At 34.5% G+C, this 12,500-nt stretch overlaps 1 protein-coding gene across 8 annotated transcripts in view; it reads right to left on the reverse strand.

Moving 5' to 3' along the window:
* The window catches only part of LOC135227106 (signal peptide peptidase-like 2B), a 77,182-nt gene that overhangs the window by 17,597 nt on the left and 47,085 nt on the right, over positions 1-12,500 (reverse strand). For 3 of the 8 annotated variants that reach the window (XM_064267027.1, XM_064266978.1, XM_064267002.1), the window contains 2 exons: positions 8,894-9,054; positions 1,957-2,001 (listed from right to left, as the gene is read on the reverse strand). In XM_064267027.1, the coding sequence (XP_064123097.1) occupies positions 1,957-2,001; positions 8,894-9,054 (206 nt within the window). The remainder of the gene's footprint in view (positions 1-1,956; positions 2,002-8,893; positions 9,055-12,500) is intronic. The other 5 variants (XM_064266994.1, XM_064267019.1, XM_064267032.1 and 2 more) reach the window with 2 other exon arrangements.

Genomic DNA, 12,500 nt, shown 5'->3' on the forward strand with positions numbered 1-12,500 from the left:
CAAGTCAAACTTCAATTACTCAACAATTTTGAAGCCCAGGAAGACCCAAATTACTACAAATTATAAAGAACAGAAGACAAATTACTACAAACAAAACGAAAACCAGATTTTGCCAAATTACCATCAACTTACTCTCGACGATCTTCAAATATTCAACAATTTGAAGCCCAGGTGGACCCAAATCACTAAAAAATAAACTACCAAGAAAAAACATAACTAAATTACTTGCACAATGTCAGAAACCAAATCTGGACAAATGACTATCAACTTGAAACGGAAAACTAAAAAAAAAAAAAAAATTACATACAAAACATAGTAAATGAGCACAACACAACAAAGATTCACGTGCCCATGAAACCAACAAACAGTCGACACACCACAGCACAAACAGGCATCAACAGCAAGACTATATATATTTTGACAGACTCGTTGCAAGGACGAGCAAGATGCAAAGATGCAACAGAGGAACGATGCTTCTGAGGTGGGGAAACGAACGTCGTAATCTTTTTCTGGAGCTGACCCAGTGTGTTTAGTAAATCTTTACCTACAACACTAATAGGCCTTAATCAATTAATAATATGGCGCTAGACCTCTCCACACCAAACGCAGACATTTTGACAGCTTTTTGACAGTTCTCTACGAGGTAAGAGGATGGTCAGATTCACAGGACACGCTCAATGACTTTGCAACAGCAAGCAACGGGTAATTCATGCTGATCTTTAAGTGGTTTGAATGGTTTTCATCATTATTATCGCTTAAGCAGATTTGCCAGACCACTAAGCTGATTATGATAAATTTTTGTTTATTATTGGTACACACGAACTGAATACTTGAGAAATCGTATTAAAATCTTAATTTTTTTGGCGTTTTCTGAAAAATATAAAAGACCAAAAACAATAAAAAATTACTAATAATTATTTTTTATTGGATACAACACCACAATTACTATCGTTTGAAACCAAATACTGTCAACTTTAATTGTTGTAAACAACCATATTAGCCTTAGCTTTATTCAATGTACTGAATATACTATGCTACATCAAGTTACAACGTCCAAAACAGGTATATTATTTTTCTGCAACTGGTATAAATTAATGCAAAATTTAATTCAAAAGCCAAGCACAAGCAAGTGTGTTTCATCATAACCATAAGATAACTCAACTTTGAAAAGGCAATCATGATTTTTAAAAAAATGTTTAGCGTGCTTAGTTTGTAAGTCCTATTTATAAAAGGCTCCATTTTTTGTATGCATAAATTCAATATATATCTCAATTCCCTTCCTTCGTCATTAAAATTCATATTCACGCAGAATTCCTATTTTCCTTCATGAATATCAAGACAAAAAGGCAAAGCTCTTTCGAAGTCTTATCTATAGAAGGACATTGTTAAAACGTCCATCTCTGTATGCCAAAGTTCAATACATCTCAGATGCCTATCTTTGTCTCTGCCTGACTCATGCAGGATCCCTATTTTCCTTCATAATTATAAAGACAAAAAAGCAAAACTCTTGAGAAGTCTCATTTATAAATGGACATTTTTAAAACGTCCATCTCTGAATGCATAAGTTGAATACATCTCAGATCCTAATCTCTGTGTCTGCCTAACTCATGCAGAGCTCCTATTTTCCTTAATAATTATCAAGACAAAAAAGCAAAGCTCTTTGAGAATTTTTTTTTTTTTTTTTTTTTTAATAAAAGGGCATTCTTAAAACGTCCATCGCTGTATGCCAAAGTTCAATACATCTCAGATCCTTATCTGTGTCTGCCTGACTCATGCATAATCGCTATTTTCCTTCATAATTATCAAGATAAAAAAGCGAAGCTCCTCTCGCATGTTCTCCGAAATCCAACATACCATCTTGCAGCAAGACACCTGCGAAGACATCATCATACACATACACAAAACACCTGCATGCAGGTGGCTCTACACAAAATGCACAAGGCTCCAACACCTTACCTTGGGGGACACCTTCCCTACACCACGCAATGGTCGGTCAGCCTGCTGAGGTGAACAGGGTATTAATGCCAGGGTCATGCTAGAAGGGTATACAGACTGTCCAAGGTAGGGATTAGGTTAAGTATAGAGGAGTTGATATGAACACCTTGCTATGTTATAGTTAGGGCTCTCCAGTGAGGGTCGTGTTTCCAGACTCAGTGGCAGGTCACTATTCTAGGGTATTATATATACAGCAAGTTTTTACAAAAGGAGCTGTCTGGCATTCCCAGTATAGTACGGTCCCAGTTTCCAGACGCCACAAGAATATGAAGGGGGTTTATTCTGGTCACAAAAACCGTTTACTCATCGTCAAGCTTCGTAGAAAGGTGCTAAAATATGTTAGAAAACGTGGGTGTGTGTGACACTGCTCTCGTGATTAACCTGGGCAACTTAATTTAGTCTTTTTAGCGATGAGGAAATTTGGGAATAATGACAAAAGGACCCAGACAAGAAGACCTTACCGTAGTTAAGTTTTTTTGTATGGGAAGGCTTTGAAATTTGATGCTATACATAAGTTTAGGGAACAAGTTAACTGTTTTATTATGGGGAAAAAAATAAGACTATAAAGATATCACATGTAGATGAGTCCACTGAACTGGAATAATCGGTGATTTCAAATTGCTATAATCAGAAATATTTTCATTATAATTTTTTCCTTCAAATGTGCAAATCTTCAAAGAGTGAGTTACAGTTTCTCTCTTGATTATGGAAAGAAGTTCTGAAAGACGAGACTATAATGAAAATTTCACGAAAGACTTTGGTCCATATAAAATGTTAAAATTCAAGATTGAACTTATACACTTTAGGTCAAAATTCAAAAGTGACCTTATACACTTTATGTCAAAATTCAAGAGTGACCTTAACCGTTTTATGTTCAGGTTCAAGATTGAACTTGTACGTTTTATTTTCAAATTGCAGAGTGAACTTATGTTTTACGTTAAAATTCAAGATTGAACTTCCCTACTTTAGGTTAAATTCAAGACTGAACTTAAACGTTTTATGTTAAAATTCCAGATTGAACTTATATGTCTTACGGTAAAATTCCAGATTGAACTTATAAGTATTATGTTAAAATTCAATATTGAACTTAAACATTTTAAGTTAAAATTCAATATTGAACTTAAACATTTTATGTTGAAATTCAAGATTGAACTTATAACGTTTTATGTTTGAAAATTCCAAGAATTGAACTTACGTATAACGTTTTATTTACAAATTTCCAAGATTGAAGAATTATACGTTTTTTATGTTGAAATTCAGATTGAACTTATACTTTATGTTAAATTGTTAACAAAATTCAAGAATTGAAACTTAATTATCTTTTATGTTGAAATTCAAGATTGAACTTATCGTTTAATGTTGAAATTCAATATTGAACTTAAACATTTTAAGTTAAAATTCAAGATTGAACTTATACGTTTTATGTTGAAATTCAAGATTGAACTTATACGTTTTATGTTGAAATTCAAGATTAAACTTATCGTTTAATGTTGAAATTCAATATTGAACTTAAACATTTTAAGTTAAAATTCAATATTGAACTTAAGCATTTTATGTTGAAATTCAAGATTGAACTTATACCCTTTATGTTACAAATTCAAGATTGAACTTATACGTTTTATGTTGAAATTCGAGATTGAACTTATACCCTTTATGTTATAAATTCAAGATTGAACTTATACGTTTTATGTTACAAATTCAAGATTGAACGTTCATACATTTTGTTTTGTTGTTCGTTGATGTTGAAATTCAAGATTGAACGATCGATTTTAACTGTTGAAATTCAAGATTGAATTCTTAGTTTAACAAGTTAACGTTTTATTCAAGATTGAACTTATACGTTTTATGTTGAAATTCAAGATTGAACTTATACCCTTTATGTTACAAATTCATACAACCTTCAAGTTAAAATTCCAGATTTAACATATATACATTTTATTATGTTAAAATTCAAGACTGAAACTTACAACCTTCAGCTTAAAATTCTAGATTTAACTTAAAAAAAGCTCCAGGTTGCAACTCAGTGCTGAGCTCGAAGGCTTTACGTTATTAAAATCCACAGTTAAAACTTATCTAAGCTTCAGCTTAAAATTCAAACTGAACTTTGAAGCTTCGGGCTATATATAAGGTCCCCTTTTCAACGCAAAAATAAACAAACACATGCTTAAATGAGGAACCCCAAATTTTGAGTGGCTTAATCGAATTAATGTCACTACGTGAATGCGTAAGAACATGCAACACTTTAAAATTAATGTAACTTTTAGCGTCTGTGCACTGGCTAACATAACGATGTTCAATACTAACATTCTAAATAGAATTTTATGTCTCGTTTGCCCCGTTTTTTCATTGATTGAGATATGTGCTTCTAATTGCTACAACCTGTACATGATTCATACTTGATGCTGAGCAAATAGTAAGGTGAAAGGTAGAAGTGTATGTATATATATATATAATAGATATATATACTATATATAGATATATATATATATATATATATATATATGAATAGTCTTCTACTGCACATATCAAAACAGTATAATACGAAAATAAAAGGCCTAATAGACACTATATTTCGATCACTTCTTCTGTGCTCCTGATTCATTGGAAATAATAAATGAAACATAGATGTCCTTACAAGAATATATATTAAGATATATATATATAATATATATATATATATGCTATCTATATATATCTCTCTATTCTATCTCTGATGTTTTTACTGGGCATACAACAGTGTATATAAAATACGGCCTATAGCACACTATATTTCGATCTTCCTTCTTTGCTCCCTGATCATTGCCATATATGAACTAGAATGTCTTACAAAGAATATATATAAAAAGATATATATCTATATATCTCTATATATATATAATATAATCTATTTCCTAAATCTCCGTATATCTATAAATAAGTCTACATTATATATATTATATATCTATATCTATATATATATCTATATATATATATGTACACACACAAAACATATGTATAGGTGTGGCAGTGTTTTATGGGCCTTTTATCTTCATAGTGTACATAGATACGTGTGTATACTAAACTTTAAATTTTGTGTTACACTCAAAAACCTCAAACTACAATAAGGCAATGAAAAAAATTCTAAGCAACACACGATCTACTTAATCCAGAAGTTATTTTTAATGAAAAGCACAATCATACACATGTCTGTGACATTCCAGTCCTTCTCAGTGCTCCTGATTTACAAAGAGAGTCGGGGTGCAGGCCTCATGACCATTCCTATCCGTTTATAGTTTTCCCTACATGATTCTTAGTCGGACTTACGAAAGCCTACCTACGGCCTAACTCTACATTTATCAAATTCGGTGATGCTGGCCTACAGTCTACTACAACGATTTATGCTGTAGAATAGACAGCAGTTTTGTATATACATACGTATATTCCGGATGCAGATAAAGATTCATAATGTAAATATGTATAGACTATTTAAATTGTATATATGTAAATAAATATGTTGTCACGAACGTATCCTAAACAGTGCTAAAAAAAAAAAAAAAAAAAAAAAAATCCGAGAAGTTGAAAGAGTGTAGTGTGGTTATTACAATTACGTATGTATGCAATTTACATATGAATCAATTACTATGTATCCTTATATCTATATATATATATATAATATTATATATATACTATATATATATATATATATAATTTACTTTTGTATACAATTTACATGTGTATAAAATTACATATGCATACAACTATGTAAGTATACAATTTACATATGTATACAATTACATGTGTAAACAATTACATACGTATACAATTTACATACATTCACAATTGCATATGTATACAATTATATATGTATAAAATTTACATAAGCTAACAATTACATATTATACAATTTACATGTATACAATTTACATATGTATATAATCACATATGCACACGCAATTATACACTTGAAGTTTCCTGAAGTATATTTAAATTCAAGCAATTTTTTACCACATCTTCGTCAGTTACTTAAAAAAAATACTCTCTCGTCTGAACGTCTAAAAACCTCATATTTATAAGTTTTCGTGGGTTGCTTTGAAAACGCTCCCTCGTTCGCATCTCTCTTAACCAACAAATTTATTTCTGAGTCCCACTTAGAGACAATAAAAAGTCACTGATTAAAATAATGCCGAGTTACGCTGAACTCAAGAGCTGGTCACGAGTCAAGATTTCCCTGTAGCTAAGTTGGTTCAATTTGCGTTACTTACATTTGTATACCTGAGACGTGAGCAATGGTTATGTTAATTTAACAATTAAGTGGCTTTATAAAGTGATACCTGAGTAATAATAGATAAAACTACTAAGTGACCTTTATAAAGATCGTCTTTATAAATCCTGATGTATATATGAAGGGTGGGAAATTTACTGTAACTTCTGTATGCGTGTATGTTAATTACTTACTGTACGAGTCTAGAATTTATTGTGTACACACTGTGCAATATATATATATATATATTATATATATATATATATATATATATATATATATATATATATATATACTATATATATATATATATATATATATATATATATATATATATATATATATATATATATATATATATACATACATACATAAATGTACACAATTACACTGGTATCCAAACGAAAAAATTTAGTATATTTAAATTTGCCAGCAATTAACTCTTATTTACAATTTACATTTGCAATTTAAAATGCATTCACGAAACATGCCACCTGACGTCCAATAAGGTATATACACAAGGCCTCGGAGACTGGCTTTTACAATTCTTAGTCTTAGGGAAATCACTATTTGTTTTCTAAGCTGCTATTCCCTTTAGGAATCAGGAAATGATTCCAGGTTACTACAGGAATTATAGAAAAATAATAATCTTTATACTTACGATTTGAAACTACGAGAAATAAAAGTACTAAAGAAAAGACTAAAATTTCGTAAATCTTAATAGGCCTACAACCTATAACAAAGCGGGATCCGACCTCCAGCTTACTTGGGACGCGTGCATAGATTTTCCCCTCATGCATAAGTCGTAAACATTATATCCCTAACTTGAAGTAAATTAAAACGTGCTGAAATCTACGGTCAAATGGAGCCTTGTTTCACCAACGAAAATTAAAATATCTATGCTATATATTTTATTAGGAATAATTGTTCTGTACTGTCTAACATTCTTTGTAATAAATAAATCATAAATATCAGAAAATTCCTGTATATTTAACGAAGTGTGAAACACCTTTTTCAGACCTTTTTAGGCTCTGCCATAGATCTTTCCTACACACCCCACCCTCCCCCCAACAAAACTAACTACAACAATGTAGTTTGTAAGCTTACTCCCCCAGTAAGCGAAAATGGCAATGGTGCATGACAAACTTAAGTCATCAAAACGGGTAATTAGTCCACTAAACAAACAAACAACAAATCTGGATAACCAAACCCCAAGAAACATTAAAACTAACCAACGACTCTGTCCCTTAGAGATCACCAGCAAACTCCAACTGAGGATCAGCTATACTCCGGCATAGAGGCACCAGTGTTCTCCATAGCTCCAGAGATTATCATAATTCATTCAATAAAGACGTTCATTCATTATGCCATTGCTCGTTCCCTTATCAATCCCAGTAGACGATTACAGCTACTAAACGTAAAAGAACTTTACTGAAAACTGAGCGAAAGGAAACGATACGAGATGCTCCCCTTGCGGTACAACACTTATTTTGCGATACGACACTTATCAATTCTAAAAGAAGCCAGAGAAGCTATTCTAATTCAGAAAGGCTGAATAACTGTCAGCCAGGGACCTCGATATCTCTGTTCAATTGTGAACTATCAGATACCTCAATTCACGGTGCTTTTTCTGACGTAAGACGTCAGTAGATTATATCAAAGTATGTTTTCAAACCGTCGGCAGTTAGATACCTCATGCCATGGTGCCTATTTTGATGTAATCAATTTCCACGTCTTTCAACTTCACGTAATTTTTTGTTTCTGGTTAGGCTTCGTTTTTGAAAACTTGCTGGAATACCGCACACTGGAAATAATGATCCTAATAAGTGCCACATCTAAATGGAATGATATAAAAGGCCAAGCGCTGGGACCTATTCATCGCTGGCTGGAAGGGATATGGACCAAAAAGAAAAAAAGAAAGAAAAAAAAACTGCAAAACAACTGTTCAGAGAAGGGGGAAAAGTAAGATTGGGGGAAGGGAGAGAGAATATGAACGGAGGTACATACAAGGAGTGAAAGGGGTTGCAGCTAGGAGCCCTAAGTAATGCCTACAGTGCACCTTGTATACGGTACACTGTGCAATGACGATACTATGCCTACTACACGGTTAAGAAAGTTTTACTCTGGAAGCCCACGCCCTAAATAACTAAAGTAACACCATAATCTTCCAGAGAGAGAGAGAGAGAGAGAGAGAGAGAGAGAGAGAGAGAGAGAGCTAATCGTTTTACTGTCCTGTAAGTCCAGTGATTTCTTGTGCAATGTTACAGCTAGAGCTGTAAAAGAGCAAGTATTGGACCTAACCAAATAATCCTATCCTAATATATATATATATATATATATATATATATATATATATATATATATAGATATATATAGTATATAATTTCTATTGCCAGATACCCACAGGGCATAACTAAACTCCTAAGCTAATATCGGACCTAACCGAATTCCCTGTACATACACAGACTTCCTTAAAAATCTAATTCTCCAGTGCCAGATGCCCACACAGGGCACTGCCAAACTGCAAGCAAAATCAATAAACCACAGCAAGTTTGAAAACAACTCTCTCACAAGCAAAGGGCTAACTTCCCTCAGAAGTGAGACCTCAATCCTGATGATAAATCTCAGAAACTCTCAGAAGCGAAACCTCTCCATTACCTTGTCTGAGTCGCCTCTCCACATGGCCAGGAACTCTCCCCTGCAGGCTGCTGTGATGAACGTCGGGATGAGGGTGAAGGGCACCAGGTAGAGCAGGGCAGGCTGGGCCACGCTCATGAAGTAGAGGGCCACGAAGGTCAGCACGAGGCCTGATCCGTAGCCTGAAGAAGGAGAAGAGAGGAGAACGTGGTTTATAGTATCACTGTGCTCATATACCCTGCAGGAAGGGGTCTGCAAAATGTGCAAAAATGAGTATTTTTTAATTTCACACAGAGGGATGCCCATAACCTATAGAAGGAGAAGATATCACTGTGTTTACATCCTGATGGAGGATGGGGATCTGCAAAATGTGCAAAAATGAGTATTTTTTTTTATTTCACACAAAGGGGCGTTTGTAACCTGTAGAAGGAGAAGATGTTATCATTGTGTTTACATCCTGATGGAGGGGGTCTACAAAATGTGCAAAAATTAGTATTTTTCAGTTTCACATAGACGGATAACCTGAAGAAGAAGATATAATCACTATGTTCACATCCTGATGGAGGGAGTCTGCAAAATATGCAAAAATGCGTATTTTTCAATTTCACACAGAGGGGTGTCCGTAACCTGCAGAAGGAGATGTCATCACTGCATTTACATCCTGTTGGAGGGGGTAGGGGGGGCTGTAAAATGGACGAAGACGAAAATTTCTCAACTTCACACAGCACAAAGGACGTCCGTTACCTGACGAAGGAAGCTGAGAGAGAAGAAATTGGTTAGCACCGCAGAGCGTGTAGCCTGAAGGAAGGGGTCTGTAAAATGGGCAAAAAATGAAAAAATTTCTCTCAACTCACCCAGAAGGATATCTGTAACCTGGAAGAAAGCTGAGAGAGAAGACCTTGGTCAGTATCATATTGCTTACAGCTTAAAAGAACAACACACACATGTACACAAAGAATCTATTATTTAGATAAAACTGCATTGTTTATTGCACTAAAAGCACATATGTGATACAGCAATCATTGCTGAAGAGTATCCTAGCCACCAGTGTGTCCTGTAAACACTGTTCTATATGAATAAAACAAAATTAATGCTTTAGACATTATGCTAAGACAGTAGATCTGTAAGCACTGCTGTCAATGAATAAGGCTAAATAAATTGTTATATTAAGACATTATAAGCTGACATATATATACTAAATCACATGTCAATGACCTATCTATAAGTAGCTTCATTTTAAAGAGAATGAAAAGACACCTCCCCCCCCCCCCCCCCCCCCCCCCCCCCCCCCCCCCCCCCCCCCCCCCCCCCCCCCCCCCCCCCCCCCCCCCCCCCCCCCCCCCCCCCCCCCCCCCCCCCCCCCCCCCCCCCAGGCACCTTCTGAAGAAATCCAAACGTGACCAGTGGCAAATTTTTTATTTTTTTATTTACAATCATTAAAATGAATCACACTTAATCAACCTCTGGGGATATGTTTATCTGAGGGATAAATCGGGAGCATGAGTCGCTCATTCTTTATATTTTGCATCCTTATTTGTAGCATGATTCCGGGTGGTGGAACTCTCTCTCTCTCTCTCTCTCTCTCTCTCTCTCTCTCTCTCTCTCTCTCTCTCTCTCTCTCTCTCTCTCTCTCTCTCTCCATTAAATGCTGCTGTCAGTGAGCTTTGCAAACACAGACACGTTTCCTACAAGAATATCCTTATATGGATACTGTAATACACACACACACACATATATACATGACACAATGAGATTCATATTAGATATGTCTCTCTGACAGATACATACATACATACATAAATACATACATACAATATAAATATACATATATCTCAAGTATAAAAGGTCCCATTAAAAAACTGTTTCAAAACTAAGGACTATATATTTCGGTGGACCAACTTGATAAGGGTGGAAGTTGGTCCAACGAAATATAGTTCTCCTAAATATAGTCCTTAACTTTAAACCAGAGTATTTTTAATGGGACCTTCTATACTTGAGACGTATCCTGTTTTAACAGAAGAATTTATTTACATATACTTATATATCTATATACACGTATATATATATATTACAGTACTGACGAAAGGAGACTCACATATAAGAAATATCTCTCTGAGAGATTCAAACATGTATCATCATAGCTACACAGATCAAGCTGACCCACAAAAATAAACAAAAAAAACAAAGAACAAACAACTTGAACAACCAGCTCCAGAACAAGGTTCAATCTGAGAACAAAGAATGCACATCCAACGGGCCGATGCCTATAAATATAACCATAAACACACAGGAAGAGAGAGAGAGAGAGAGAGAGAGAGAGAGAGAGAGAGAGAGAGAGAGAGAGAGAGAGAGAGAGAGAAGCTGCTCCTGTTTAATTCTTTCCAAGTGCTCTCATGAGAGAATCCAGATGTCGACACGGCATCACTTCTACTACCACTACTGCTTTTACTAATATTGCTACTAATACACTACTTTAAAAGCAGCTAATAAATAGTCATCTTGGCTATACTGGAAAACCAGAACTTGAACAGTAAAACCAACTGCTACTATTACCTATTTACTACTGTTCATACTACTTTCGCCAAATGCCCAGCAATAGCAGCAACTATAGAAAAAGCACATGCTATACTAACATAATGCTGGTTACACCCTAACAGGAATTCGTGGTAGAAACCGCATATGTTGCTAACATAAGAGCAATAACATGTTAATAGCCTCATACAATTCGTGGTATGAACCGAATATGTTGCTGATATAATACTCTTTTTATAGCCTCCTAGAACTGGTGGTAGAAAACGCATATGTTGACAATATAATAGTTTATAGCCTCATAGAATTCGTGGTATAAGCCGCGTATGTTGCTGACATAATACTATTTTTATAGCTTTATAGAACTGGTGGTAGAAAATGCCTATGTTGACAATATAATACAGTTTGTAACCTCACAGAATTTCAGGTAGAAAATGCATATGTTGTTAACATAATACTCTGTTCAGAGCCTCACAGAATTCGTGGTAAAAACCGCATATGTGGCTAACATAACGCACTGTTTATCCTCATAGCATTAGGGATAGAAAACACATATGTTTTCTATCCCTCTGTTTATAACATAGCAATCAGAATAAAAACTCGAGGTAGAAAATGCATAGTATGTTGAGCACATAATACACTGTTTATAACCTCATAGCATTCGGGACAGAAACCGCATAAATGGCCAACATAATAATCTGTTTATAGACGCATAGCATTCACGGAAGAAACCGCATATGTTGCCAACACAATACATTGTTTATAACCTCACACCATTCGGGATAGAAACCGCATTTGTTGCCAACATAACACATTGTATATAACCTCAAGCATTCGGGATAGAAACCACATATGTTACCAACATAAACATACAAATAAAGAGCCAAAATCCTGCTATCCTTGGCTGGGGGTATGCATAAACTTAAGAATGAGAACAACTATTATATTAGATTGAGGCAAGAGTGTACGATTACTACTTTTATTACTATAATTACTACAACGAAAAAAAATGAAATAAAAAAAAACATAAAAAAAAGGATAAAACCAGAAACCACTAAAAAAAGTAGAGAGAGAGAGAGAGAGAGAGAGAGAGAGAGAG

Source organism: Macrobrachium nipponense, chromosome 20 (assembly GCF_015104395.2).
Source record: "Macrobrachium nipponense isolate FS-2020 chromosome 20, ASM1510439v2, whole genome shotgun sequence".
Classification (NCBI taxonomy): Eukaryota; Metazoa; Arthropoda; class Malacostraca; order Decapoda; family Palaemonidae; genus Macrobrachium; species Macrobrachium nipponense.